General features: G+C 37.5%; 1 protein-coding gene across 1 annotated transcript; it reads right to left on the reverse strand.

The window, feature by feature from the left end:
* Positions 1–10,726: 10,726 nt before the first annotated feature.
* LOC131606875 (cytochrome P450 94C1-like) lies at positions 10,727–12,413 on the reverse strand. The gene has a single exon (XM_058878970.1). It carries the CDS (start codon positions 12,360–12,362, stop codon positions 10,839–10,841), a length of 1,524 nt encoding a protein of 507 aa, XP_058734953.1. The 5' UTR covers positions 12,363–12,413; the 3' UTR covers positions 10,727–10,838.
* Between the last annotated feature and the right edge of the window lie 2,559 nt (positions 12,414–14,972).

Genomic DNA, 14,972 nt, shown 5'->3' on the forward strand with positions numbered 1-14,972 from the left:
TTAGTTAGAAGATTAGAGGTTAAGAAAAAAAGCAGGTTAGTTATAAAATCGGTTAGGACTGTTAATAACAGAAATTGGTTAGAATTCTGGTATGTGGTGGTTATGACAGTTTAAGAAATAGGTTAATAACAAAACTGTTAGGAGTTTAAGAGTTGAAATGGGACTGTTGAGGGTTAGAATGCAGGGACTTGCTATGGACTTATGTGTTGGCTGTTTGGACTAATCTTGGTATGGAACTGACTTGGAGTATGGTATAATTTGAGGGGTTTGGATTTCATTTGCCTTGGTTTTTTTTTTAGTTCTCTCTTGAATTGAATGGTGATGATTTTTTGTATGCAGGTTCGGCAAAGTGCAGGCTTTTTGGAGCAAGGTGATTGCCATGGAGCTTGTATCAAGGAGAACTTAGGATAAGGCTTTTGATTAGAACAATAGGCCAAGAGTTATTTTGTGTAATTTTGTAATAGTTCTTTGTAGTATTTCCTTGAGATGTAATGCATTTGAAAGCTTATAATAAACACCTGCATGAATCCCTTTTATTTGAATAAAAAAGGTCTTATTCAATTTCCTTTGCTTTGAATGTTGAAAAGCCATATGAAGTTTCCATGTACTGTGAGCAATCTTTGACATAAATCCGCAAAGAAGATCTTGTGCATATAAATTAGAAGAAAACTTTGAGTAGCTTTATGGCTTGATGAGAAAGAAGTGCCCTAATATCCCAATTTCACAGTCCATGTCCAGAAGAAGAAATTAATGAACCACGCCTATTTGGTATAAAATTCTCCAAATGTTGTGAGGTCCTAGCTTTTCAAGATCTTTGATTCCATGCCTAGACCACCGTTTAATGAATGTATGATGTGTTAATGGCCTAATAGAGATGCAGATGCAAATGAATGCGACGCTTAAGTTAATTACAATTTAAAAATTAGATGGGCAAATTTTGGGGTACAACAGCTGCCCCTATTTAATCGTCTTGAACCTGAAAGTGAGATTGATGTCAGCCTTTCGATGCTTCAAGGTAGAAGAAGATTAAATATCAAGAGAACCTGAAAATTTGCCCGATGAGAGATAAGATCCACTGGGAAAAAGATGGTGTCAAATCCACTGAGGAAGATTGTATCAACTCTGGATTGAACATATTAACTCTTGGTTAGAAATGACATAAACATCAACTCTGGGTTGAGAAAGAAAGGTGGGTCAACTCTGGGTCGAAGAATAAAGGGAAGTCAACTCGGGGTTGGACAAGAGGTGAACATCAATTCTGGATTGAGAGTAAAAAGGGAAATCAGTATTAGTGGGACGAGATATAGGCATCAACTCTGGGTTGAGAAAGAAAGCAAGGAAAGAAGTCAATTCTGGATTGAAAAAAAGATGACCGTCAACTCTGGGTTGAGAACAAGAGACGGACAATTGGGAATAACCGTCAACTCTGGGTTGAGTGGGTAAGACAAGAGATATCCGTCAACTCTGGGTTGAATAAAAGATAACCGTCAACTCTGGGTTGAGTGAAAAGACAAATGATAACCGTCAACTCTGGGTTGAGTGGGAAAAGAAAAGAGACAACCGTCAACTCTGGGTTGAGCGGGAAAGATAATCAATTATGGATTGAACAAAGGATAACCGTCAACTCTGGGTTGAGTGGGAAAGAGAAAGGATAACCGTCAACTCTGGGTTGAGAGGGAAAAGAACAAAAGGTGACCGTCAACTCTGGGTTAAGTGGGAAAGGAGAGGAATCAACTCTGGGTTTAACAAGAGATAACCGTCAACTCTGGGTTGAGTGGGAAAGATAAAATATGACCGTCAACTCTGGGTTGAGTGGGAAAGACAAATCAAGATAACCGTCAACTCTGGGTTGAGTGGGAAAAGCAAAAGATAACCGTCAACTCTGGGTTGAGTGGGAAAGGAGAAAAGATAACCGTCAACTCTGGGTTGAGTGGGAAAAGATAAAAAATGACCGTCAACTCTGGGTTGAGTGGGAAAAGAAGAAATCAATTCTGGATTGACTAAAGGATAACCGTCAACTCTGGGTTGAGAGGGAAAAGATGACCATTAACTCTGGGTTGAAATAAAGATAACCGTCAACTCTGGGTTGAGTGGGAAAAGAAAAGCAATAACCGTCAACTCTGGGTTGAGTGAGAAAGACAAAAGATAACCGTCAACTCTGGGTTGAGTGGGAAAGACAAAAGATAACCGTCAACTCTGGGTTGAGTGGGAAAAAGAAATTAACAAGGAATAACCTTCAACTCTGGGTTGAGTAGGAAAAGAAATTAACAAGGAATAACCGTCAACTCTGGGTTGAGTGGGAAAGGAAAATCAATAAGAAATATCCGTCAACTCTGGGTGAGAGGGAAAGAAAACAAGATAACTGTCAACTCTGGGTTGAGTGGGAAAAAGAGATAATCAATTCTGGATTGAATAAGGGATAACCGTCAACTCTGGGTTGAGTGGGGAGAAGGATAAAGGATAACCGTCAACTCTGGGTTGAGTGGGAACAGGAGACATTATGCAATATCCGTCAACTCTGGGTGAGAGGGAAAAGATAATTAACTCGGAGTTAAAAGATGAAGGGAAAATCAACTCTGGGTTGAACACAAAAATCATCAACTCTGGGTTGAAGGAAGATGAACATGATTGACTTTGGAAGATGACACCACAATGGTAACTTTGAGTGATCCAGTGGAATATCAATTGATTGCTTGTAGGGACCTCATCTGACGAGTAACTTGGCTTATGCTTCATATGCAAATGTTTGATTTATTTGATGCACTTTTGGAGATGCAATGCTATGGATTCTATATGCAGTGTATTGATTGATTGGGGTTTCTGCTTTGTATGGAATAGATTAGGTGGAGTTCTGAAACTCTGTTTGAGAATCAAGGTAGGGTGGATGCCCCTGCTTTATTGATGATTGGATCATGTGGGAAAAATGATAATGAGAATGCAATAATATGCATGATGATTGTATGATTATGAGTGTGATGATTGTTTCCAAGATACAAGGAGTTGATGGAGGATGCCCTTGCGGAAAGGTTGTTGCTTGAAGGATGGAATTTGTGAAGGTGAGGTGTTTGGGTTGACTCCTCGACACTTGTCTCGATATCTGACACTTGATTCAAGATGAGGAAATGAATTGCCACTAGCTTGCCCCAGCTTGTATGATCTCTTGAGAAAGAACTTTGATATGCTTGAATCATGGAGATTTGTAATGGTCTGCCCCAGTGTTGATCATGGAATGAATGCCCCAGATTGAAAGGAACTCTTCCACCAGATGGATGCTTCAGGTATTTGCTAGTGGATGACCAACCTTTGCCTTTGTAAGATTACTCGATGGAATTTCAATGTTGAACTTTCCTTGGTATCAAGTACTTACTTTCAAGTTTAGAGACAATTCTGTTTTGGAAAGATAATGAGAATGCAATGCACATGTTAATCTCAAAGTAAAAGTTTTTATTTGTCACCATGTTGTACTGATACTAACACAAATGACACAGCAACAATTAGGAGTCAATTTTGACATGAGTTTACAGTTTGTATGCTTTCGGAACAAACCCTGCTTCAATTAGGACTTTTGAGGGTTGTAACGTGGCCGGGTTCACGGTTTAAGAAACCAAAGATAAAGGCTCAAGTTCTACTTAACCCACCCCTTCTTCGTGATGTTCTCCAGTCCTACATTCAGCTAGTTTGACATGAGTATTCGCCTTTCAGGAAGGATTATGATGGATGAGGATCCTTTGTAGCTTTGATGGAGGTGGCAGTCACCTTTTGGTGCTTTTGTTGATGATCACAACAACTTGTCCCTTGGAGGGTTTTTTTTTTTGCTTTGTCTTTTGCTTTCCCTAATTTTTGCCTGGACAAAAAGTTTCTCTTGATTTTGGTTTCCGTTGTCCAGCGGGATATGCCCTAATTTTTGCCTAAGTCATTTGCTTCAAAGCTTTTCCTTTCCTTTCTTTTTGACTTAGCGGGCTATTGTTTTTTTTTTTTACTCATAACTTTCTTTTCATTCTTTTTTGTCTCGTTCGGGAACAAGTTGTATGATTTTTGTGATTGAATTGAAGAAAAGGTTGTGACTGCCTTCTTCTTAGTGAATGAGAGACATCCATTGTGGATTGTGCTCTTCTTCTTTTGTTGTGAGATATGATTGATCCTTTGATGGAATACCTGAAAGATGAGCGCTCGGTCGCACTAACTGAAGACTACCCTGCCCCTGGTTAAGATGAAGGGTTTCATTGTATTTTTTTTTGAAAAGAAACTACTACTCCTTAGGCTCAAAGGGGTTTACGAAGGTTTCACTCCCTTATAACTCCGGTGTTTAGGAATTGAAACAATGCCTGTACATCGTCAGCAGGATCTTTGTTCCAAAAGCATACAGTTAGTAATTCATGTGTTTTTGATTTTTTCATCATTCTCCTTTTTTAGTTGCTTAAGACAAATGAGTGAAGTATCAATGAACATAATGACAAAGATGAAATGATTTGAGAAAAACATGTATGTTACATTATTTTTATTTATTCAAACAGAATGAGTTTCTTACAATGAGAAGTACTTGATAACAACAAAAGTAATACAATTGAAAGTACTTTGAAGTAATCTAGGCAATGGCAGGCTTGGCCTTATTTTGATGCAAATGAAATGTTCTCTGACAAACACAAAGTCTTTAGGCTCCAATGGTGGAAGGTACCCTCATGAGGAGGCATGATTCTCTGATAGTAGCTTGATCTTGTTTATAATCCCCCATGATTCTTTGTTCTGTGAGCTTTTGTCAGATATCGGTGTGGAGGAATCGTTTTGACTGATCTGATGGAGAGGAAGAGTGTAAGAGTCCTTGGTAACCATGGATGCAAATGCATGAATGCACAAATGTTAATGGAGATGCAAATGTATCATAAATCAGGATCAAGGATCAAGGCCTCTTGGATAACAGCTTCTCATGGTCAATAAGATATGGTCGAATCCTCCAGATTCAGAGGTTCGACGTTGCTTTCTGGATAAACAGCTTGTGCATAAGTCAAGGATGGTCGAACCCTCCAGATTCAGAGGTTCGACGTTGATTCTGATAGATAACCTTTGCATAAGTCAAATAAGGTCGAATCCTCTAGATTCAGAGGTTCGACGTTGATTCTGATAGATAACTGATGTATAGCTTTTGTATAAGTCAAATGTTCCAGGATCAAAGGTTCGACGTTCTTTTGAGTACCAGGAGGACCAATAGTCACCAACAGAACATGTACCTGTACCTGTTAAGAATATGATTCCCTCCCCACTCACGGGTGTAGTCTAGGTCAGGGTAGGTCAATATGGCAACCAGCGTTATCAGTTCTCCTGAGATACCACCATTGTTGCATCTACATGCCAACGATGATACCCCATTTGAACCTCGACTGGGCGTGGGTCTCATGATCGCACTAGACAAGACCTGACATCTCATCGGCGTCATGACTATCCACTCTATCCTAGGTATCCTATGTGTCAACTCTGGCCTGGGTATTGGGCCTTTTACCTCAAATCAGTAACACCCCAACCCAACAGAACATCATAATAATAATCCATAGTATAGGAAAATAAAATGCGGTGCATAAAGAAAATAAAGCAATAAAGCAATAACGCGATAAAGCAATAAAGCAATAAACCAATAAAGCAATAAAGCAATAAAGCAATAAAGCAATAAATCGATAAATAAACACCCAAAGAAAAGAAACAAACAAAAGCTAGGATCGACTTGCTAAGAATGGACCAGCACAGGTCTATCACATCCCCAGCAGAGTCGCCAGCTGTCGCACGCTCGCGAAATGATGAACAGAGTCGCCACCAATATATTTATCCCAAAGAGCGGGAAAGGAATATCAGAAAACCTGGAATAAAGAAAGGATAAGAAAAGGTCTTGCGACCAGAGATCGGGTAAGAAGTCGGTTACGCGAGGGGAAGGTATTAGCACCCCTCACGTCTGTGGTACTCCACAGGATCCACTTATGTTTGTTCTATTCTAAGGGTGTATAAATCTAAAGCTTAATTACTAAGGGAATGCATGCAAATGAAAGAAAAGAAACACGGGGAAAATAAGGTTTATAAATAGTTGTGCTCGCTTAGGCCCCGCGACCTAATGCCTACGTATCCTTTTCAGGAATCAGAGCGCCGTAGTTCGGCTCACATGTTTTTGTTTGTTTTTGTGTTTTTTAGTTGAACAGTTACATTCACACTCCGCTGCTCGACCTCTGGAGTCTTAAGCTGGGAATGGAGCGGAAGTAACGTGCTCGATTAGGAGGAAGAATGCCCTGAAGGCAAGAGAAAGAATGCCTCAGAGGCAAGAGAGAGAAGAGAGAAAATTGGTTTGTGTCTTTTATGTGTGATTCCATGATGGACGAAAACCTACTACAAGGCATCGCATCACTTCCTCACTTTGATTAGCTCTGAGCCTTTATTAGATATTTTGAAGTGTTTTTGGTTAGGTGTCTTTTAAGGGAAATTAATTTGTGACTTAGATCATACCAAAAAGAGTTTTGTTTTGCATATTTAGAGAAAGCACATCGAGGCCTACGCCACGATCGTTTCTCTAAATAACGGTTAAGAAATACATCGAGGTTTCACACCTCAATCATTTCTTCTCCGCTAAGTAAAGGAGATACAAAAAAGAGTTCTTTTGTGAATGTTTAGAGAATGCACATCGAGGCCTACACCACGATCGTTTCTCTAAACAACGGTTAAGAAATACATCGAGGCTTCACACCTCAATCATTTCTTCTCCGCTAAGTAGGAAAGAACATACATCAAGGCCTACGCCTCAATCATTTCTTTCTTACTATGAAATATAGTAACGGTATGATCTTCATCGATATTTATTAAGTATTTTAAAAGTTGAAAAGAAAAGAAGGAAAACTAGCCTAAGATGAACAACTAGCCTAAGTGTTATGAGAATCTCTAAATGTTAGGATTAAAAAGCGGTATGAGAATATAAGCATAAGCGGAGATCGAAATTACAAAAATTAGTGTAAAATGGCTAACATAAACACCTGAAAATATGGTACAAAACATGATTCAAAATATTGCACAAAATGAATTAAAAGATACTACTTTTTATGAGAATTTTACATGAGAAAAAGAATTCTAATCAAACAAAAAGAGTTACAATACAAGCCTAAACTAATATTTTCATGATTATCTTTATATGATAAAAAAAAATCACGTTAAAGTCCCAAAATTAACAAGAAAAATCAGCATTTTTATTTACAAAGAAAAATGGTAAAAAAAAGCTAATTAAACTAAAATTAAAATAAAGGGAAATAAGGGGTGCAAAGCTGAAATGGAGGTGTGAATCAGTAAGCAGGGCGTAGGGGCCCAACAAAGCCCAAAGGGCGCTTTTTTGTTTCAGATCTTTTGTTGGCCAAAAATGGCGCCATGGGCCTCAGTGGGGGGTGTGTGATAGCAATACGTGTGCAAGGCCCAGTATGCAGTGATCCAGATATTCATGATCCCAAATCAGATTATTATTCATATTTTCTAAAATTAAAAGAATGAATTAAATAATAAAATAAAATAACAAAGGAAAGGGGATTTAGGGTTAGAAATGAAACCGTTGGACTTCCACCGAGGCTTATCTTCTCTTCTCTCAGCGAAAGTCGGCGGCGGCGTTCTTGTTCCTTCCTCCGATCAACGAAGACGGCGACGGTAGTCCCTCCGTGCGACTCAGTTCGTTCTTTTTCTGTTCAAGATCGTATTGATGAAAAAGATGATGGTTGCGAGACTTGAAGATCGTCGGAGATGCGGTGGTATCATGGATGATCGAAGGCTTCAGAACGAAGTTGTGAAGGTGATGATATGCGGAGCGGCAGAGGAATGATGATGGAGCTCTTCAGGTGAATTCCGAGTCCATTCTTAACCTTGCTTTTGTTCGTGAACCTTCTTCTTCTATCATCTTCTCTGGTTTTCTTCTTCTTGAATTTCTATGCGATTGTTGTTGTTGTGATGATGATGGAAGACCGAACTGCAGATTGATGGAGATGGTGGAGAAGCAAGAGTTGAAGACTGAAGATGATGATGGCGAGAAGTCAAGAGGATGAAGGTGGAAGCAGTGGAAAAATCGTTGTGAAGATGGTTCAAGGTTTGGAGTGAAGATGGAGTGAAGGATCGATCGAGAGAGAGAGATTGATGAAGATGGTTCAAGGTCTGAAGTGAAGCGGGTTCAGTGAAGAATGGTGAAGATGAAGAGTGGCTAAGGTGAATGGGAGCAGAGAGATGAAGTGAAGGTCGATTATGAAAAATGGTGGAGTGAAGAGAGCTGAGAAGTGGTGAATGAATGGAAGTGAAGGGAGCTGTGAAGAATGTAGCAGTGCTCTGTTATATAGATATTGAAGATGAAGAGAATTCCAGGTTATGAGGTGAGTTCAACTCTTGATTTCAGTTAATTCCCTCTCCTCCTTTTTGTGTCAAAATTCTGTTATCTGTTTAGAGTTTTGTAACCGACTTTGGGAAATTAGTTAGAGTTGTTATAGGTTGTTACAAGACTGCTTTTTCTGTTATAAAAATTGGTTAGAGGTGCTGTTATAAAACTGCTTAGGAAGTTAGTTACAAATCTGTTTTTGGTGGTTATAAGGTTAGTTAGAAGATTAGAGGTTAAGAAAAAAAGCAGGTTAGTTATAAAATCGGTTAGGACTGTTAATAACAGAAATTGGTTAGAATTCTGGTATGTGGTGGTTATGACAGTTTAAGAAATAGGTTAATAACAAAACTGTTAGGAGTTTAAGAGTTGAAATGGGACTGTTGAGGGTTAGAATGCAGGGACTTGCTATGGACTTATGTGTTGGCTGTTTGGACTAATCTTGGTATGGAACTGACTTGGAGTATGGTATAATTTGAGGGGTTTGGATTTCATTTGCCTTGGTTTTTTTTTTAGTTCTCTCTTGAATTGAATGGTGATGATTTTTTGTATGCAGGTTCGGCAAAGTGCAGGCTTTTTGGAGCAAGGTGATTGCCATGGAGCTTGTATCAAGGAGAACTTAGGATAAGGCTTTTGATTAGAACAATAGGCCAAGAGTTATTTTGTGTAATTTTGTAATAGTTCTTTGTAGTATTTCCTTGAGATGTAATGCATTTGAAAGCTTATAATAAACACCTGCATGAATCCCTTTTATTTGAATAAAAAAGGTCTTATTCAATTTCCTTTGCTTTGAATGTTGAAAAGCCATATGAAGTTTCCATGTACTGTGAGCAATCTTTGACATAAATCCGCAAAGAAGATCTTGTGCATATAAATTAGAAGAAAACTTTGAGTAGCTTTATGGCTTGATGAGAAAGAAGTGCCCTAATATCCCAATTTCACAGTCCATGTCCAGAAGAAGAAATTAATGAACCACGCCTATTTGGTATAAAATTCTCCAAATGTTGTGAGGTCCTAGCTTTTCAAGATCTTTGATTCCATGCCTAGACCACCGTTTAATGAATGTATGATGTGTTAATGGCCTAATAGAGATGCAGATGCAAATGAATGCGACGCTTAAGTTAATTACAATTTAAAAATTAGATGGGCAAATTTTGGGGTGCAACAACGTGGACTAAGTAGAGACATTGATATTCATTCAACGGTCGTGATCGTTCTCTAAACTTCATTAACTGTTAAACGCCATAAGAGATAAACATTGTATCATTTATCATGTTTATTCGTAAGGATCAACTTAAAAGAACAATTTTGTTTCGCTTAGTTTTTTATCGAGATTTCCCTTCACGGGATAGGATCGAGTTGGATCAACATAAATAAAGGAAATGTAATAGGTCGAACCAAAATTGGTGTATCCAATAAATGGTTAGGACACCTCAACACACGAACATAGCCTTAAAGATATATATTAATAGCCATAAATGATATGTCCCAAGCAGAGAAAAAATGGAATTGATTCATATTGATTGATATTAGGCAGACTATGAGACTTAGATATTTACTATTCATCATTTGGTATGCAAGACCATATAAAAACCAATCATCTTAGAGAAAAGAGATATGGAATTTCCAAATGACTTATACCAAAAGTGATACTACTTCCTCCTAAAATAAATGACATTTATAAAGATTATTTGTTAAAAATAAGTATCGTTTTTAATTTTCAATATAATTTTAGTTTTAATTTTCCATTGTATCTTTAAATTAATATTTTTAATTTAATATTTCTCTCATCTTACATTAATGATAATTAGAATAAACCAACAACTAAAAATAATTAGGTAAAATAGTTATTCTCTTTTTAATTTATCACACTTTTTTAATATATGTGAAAATGTTAATTATAACATTTATTTTGAGACGAATGAAATATTATAATTACGACTCATCTAACTCATCTAACGCCAATGCCAATAGAATTATCAACCAGTCTAGTCAATATTTATAATAATCTTAATCAATAAAAATATCTCAACAATCGACTTAACGTCATTTTATCTAATTACTAAATATTTAAGGAATCAACAATCTAAATAATTTTCAACAGAACCATATTTTATTACACAGATATAATCGTGCGCTTGCTGCTCTATCAGCCGCTAGAGTAGACAAATGAAGTCTTAAAGATATAGAATTAAAGAGACACAAAAGAGGCTCGCTTTGGTACTAAATCTAATGCTAATACCATTTTGATAACAAAGTAACTGTGATCATTTTAAACAATAACAATTATAGATTCCAACAGGAACTTCAATCTCAACGCAAACAAAACAAATATTTAAATCCGTGGTGAAAACGTGGGGGTTTAATATCTCAGCAATCAAATATATTTACTTCATTCACACATAATATTTTTCAATGTACTAAGTTTTACAGCAATACATCCTAACATCTAATTTAAATCTTAAGATAAGATTCATCTTCTTTCATAAAACTTAACCGGCAAGCCACCGCTAAACGTGGCAGTTAGACCCGGTGCAAACCGTGGCTCCTGATTCGGTCCAACAACCCGAACATCAAACCGTCTTACTAAAGCCGCAACAACAGACTTCATTTCCACTATAGCCAATTCCTTTCCCAAACAAACCCTCAAACCTGCTTGAAAAACTGGAAACTTAAAAGGACATTTTGGTACAAACACACCTTCTCTCAACCATCTTTCCGGTTTAAACTCCATAAAATCGGGTCCCCAAATGGTTTCCATCCGACCCATTGCATATGGATGATAAGTAACCCGACTTCCCTTCTTTATAAAAGTTCCATCAGGTAAGACATCATCCTCCAAAGCAAACTTTGAATCAAACTGAACCGGTGGAAAAAGCCTCATACTCTCATGAATAGCTGCATTAACATAATGCATCTCTCGCGTCTGTTCAAAAGTAGCAACTTCCTGAACCGGGTTCATTATCCGGTCTAGTTCAACCCGAATCTTCTCCTCAACATCCGGGTTCTTCGACAATAACATAAAAAACCCGGTTAAGGCAGAAGCAACTGTATCACGACCAGCCAAAAGAAAACTAACAACTATATCTCTCAAATATTCATCTTCATTTGAATTCAAAGAACCCATAAAACGTGAGAGAAGATCTTTTCGCGAGTCAACTCCAATTCCAATTCCAATTTCAATTTCTCGTCTTTGTTTTATCATCTCTTTTGCCATGTCGTTCACAACTTTAATAGCTTCCTTCAGCTTCTTCTCCGACCCAACGTTGAAGAAACGCTTCATCTTCCATATTAACGGCGACGCGCTCATTGCTCTTTGAGCCGAAAGCTTTGACGAAAGATCAAAAGCGTCAGCGAGCTTTGAAACAGGAAGTGATGGAACAAGACAACACGGGTCTAAACCAAATGAGAATTTGCAAATGTTGTCGAAAGAAAATCTTCTAAGAATATCTTGCATGTCCAAATGGACATCATTGTTTTGATCAGTCTTTGAAGCTATGAGAGGAATCAACCTCGTTTTGATTTCTTCTGCGACAAGTTCCATAGCGTATGAACGAATCGCCACACTGCCAAGTTCAAGAGACGCCATTTTGCGTTGAAACTTCCATGAATCACCGTCGACGTTGAAGATGCCACGGCCGAGAAGATCGCCGAGAATTGCGGAGAATTGTTTCCCTTTTGGGTAGTTGTTGAAATTTGTTTTGAGAATATATTCGACATTTTCTGGGTTTGCGGTTATTGTGTTACCTAAGACATGGATATTGATTGTTGCCGTCGGTGAAGTTTGAAGAAGATGAGTGTAATAGTCGCAAAGGTTTATGAAGTTTTTTGACCAAGTCATGGATAAGTAAGTTTTGCAAGTGTTGCAATTACACCATGGTTTTATTCTAGAGATAAAAATGAGAAGAGAAAAGATTGAGAATAGAAAGGTGAAAGAGAAGAAGAAGAAAGTGAAGGTAGATTGAAGAGAAAGAAAAAAAGAATCTTCAAAACTCATTTTGCAGGTTGGGATATGATGAGAGTAGGTAGATGTGGAAGAGGATGGTAATGGTATGATATATATAATATGTTTGGCTTACTATTATATTGTTGGGGATTGTTAATTAATAATTTATTAAGCATTACAGTGGGCAAAATAAAATAAACATCGTTTTCATGGTGTGCAGTGGTTTTGATTTTTTGTCTATTATTTGTGTACAAATTTTGTAAGACAAAGTTGTTTGTTTGAGAAAAGAAAGAATGAGATAGTGGAAAAATGAGAGTTGATATTTGGACACGCAATAGCCATAGAGAGTATAGTCGACTGGTGATAGAGACAAGTATATGAAAACATGAGTAACGCGTGCTAAAAATATTCAGACACCATTTTAAGTTTCACCCACGTGACACTATTACTTCTAGTTGTTTGAAGATGCCAAGATGGTATGTGGTGGGCCTGGGTATTTTATGTGTTTCTTCGCGGGGAGTTGTTATTTCTACCCTTATGTATTTTTCTCCAATTTAAAAGTCTCAAATGTCCTTGGCGGTGAAAATAAATTTTCGAACGCAAATTTTTTCATTCACATTTTAAAAAAATTGTTTAGAAACATTTTTTTCTATTTAGATTAAATGCATCTATAAAAGGTTAATTTAAAGATGCATCTCCGAAAATTTCTTAATTTAATATTCTGTGAATTTTTCGAAGATACATCTTCGACTAAAAAATAAGCGTTTATTCGGAGTGCACGTCTGCATAGTCTCATGTTTTGTTTTTTTTAAAATATAAGGTATGTCTTGAGATGCATCTCTGAAACTACCTAAGAGTCATGTAGAATAGAACCAATTGATTATGAGCATCTTGGGAAAAGTGTTGATCAACTTCATAAAATCAAGATGACTCAAAAATATATCTCGAACAGTGACTTATTCTCATAATATTTTTACCTCAAAACATAGTCTTCATCTTCCCAAAGCTTTAATACTTGTTGTATCTTAGATATTGGTCCTCTTATCGCCTTGTTGTCTCGAGCACGCACTTTGTATATTTGCTTCATATTTGAAACAATTAGAAGTCTTTTCCATTTCAATGACGCGATTATGTTTTTCAGAGTCACCATGTTAATGTCATGTCCGAAACAAGTTCTCTCTCCCCCGGAACAAGACGATATACAATGGGATGATCGGCTATCTTGTTAGTGTTAGCCGAAGATTTCGATTGTTAAATATGCTTTTTCGAAGACTTAAGGTTTGAAAAGAAAATGGCTTTCGATGGCCATTTCCGAGGATGTTATTTATGATGAAGATTCCTAAAATCGAAGCTGAATCGAGATAGGCTGTCTTCAAGACTTAAATGGTTTTCTGAAATACAAGAGTACCGAAACTTGAAGTATTTCGCTGCATTCTCACATTGCCACGTATCGAAATAGGATTTAGGTGGGAGGTTTTGAATTTCGAATAGTCTGATTACACCAACGAGGACAGATGGCGCTCGAGGGATTCGAAACACATGCATGTAAGCAACGTGGCATTTCGTTAGCGTAGGACCATTAGGGTCGAATTAGTATAAATAAGGGTATTAGTATCAGGATCCAGGGTGTTCATTTTGTACAAATAACTCACAAATTACTCAAGTATCAAGTGTTAAGAGAAAGAGTTCGCTGAGAAATGTACGTATGACACCACACTTTAAATATGTTTGTCTTTCTATTTACAGAATCGGAATGTCTTTTACTTTCCTTTACTTTTTCGCCTAGTCTTTCTTTTGATTCAAAGTATCTTTATTTCTTTCGTCAAGTCGTTACATTTTTTCACTTTATATTCTTGGAACTTACATTCTTTTACATCTTCGTCTAAAGTTTCATTTACGTTTATAACAAATTTACTTTTAGTTGTGTACTTTGTTAGTTTATTTCGCAAGTTATTTACACGTTCATACCATAACCAAGTTTCCGAAGCGAAACAAAAGACCAAAGAACATGAACCAAATTATCTTGAAAGACAACTCTTTGACTATGTCCTAGGATCAATCTAGTCGATCCTGCGAGTAACCAAAGTATATTTATAATTTGGAGGACTAGCGGTTGTTTACCGGAAATCACCGTAAACAAATTGGCACGCCCAGTGGGACAGTGTCAAAAAAGTTTGTCATTAATTTGTTATTTGTTTTTGTTTAGAATATATCAAGACCTTGTATGAACCTTAGGAGCGGTAAATTAACCAACAGTGCGCAACCGATTCCTAAACGAAGGTACAACAAGAAAATGGTCAATTCGACTAGTGGAAGGGGAAATCAAGATCCCCCACAAGGGTCAGGAACAGTAGCAGCAAGTACTACAAATGTTTCGTCTTCTATGCCAGAATCACAGGAGATACCCACTCTGATAGGGTCTGCGGCCGTAAGTAGTTCCCAGGCCATGCCCGAAAATACGTCTGTGCCAACAGGGATAATTCCAGTATCTAGTTCGACTATTGTGCCTCCCTTTACAGGCACAACAGAAATACCACATTTTTCGACAAATTCTGCAAGTCAATTACATACCCCGAGGCCACCAACAGCATTCGAGGGTTGGAGACCTTGGAACCCTTATGGAAGGCCACCATCATATATGGCAGGATTACAAGGTGCAGG

This window comes from Vicia villosa, linkage group LG5 (genome assembly GCF_029867415.1).
Source record: "Vicia villosa cultivar HV-30 ecotype Madison, WI linkage group LG5, Vvil1.0, whole genome shotgun sequence".
NCBI lineage: Eukaryota > Viridiplantae > Streptophyta > Magnoliopsida > Fabales > Fabaceae > Vicia > Vicia villosa.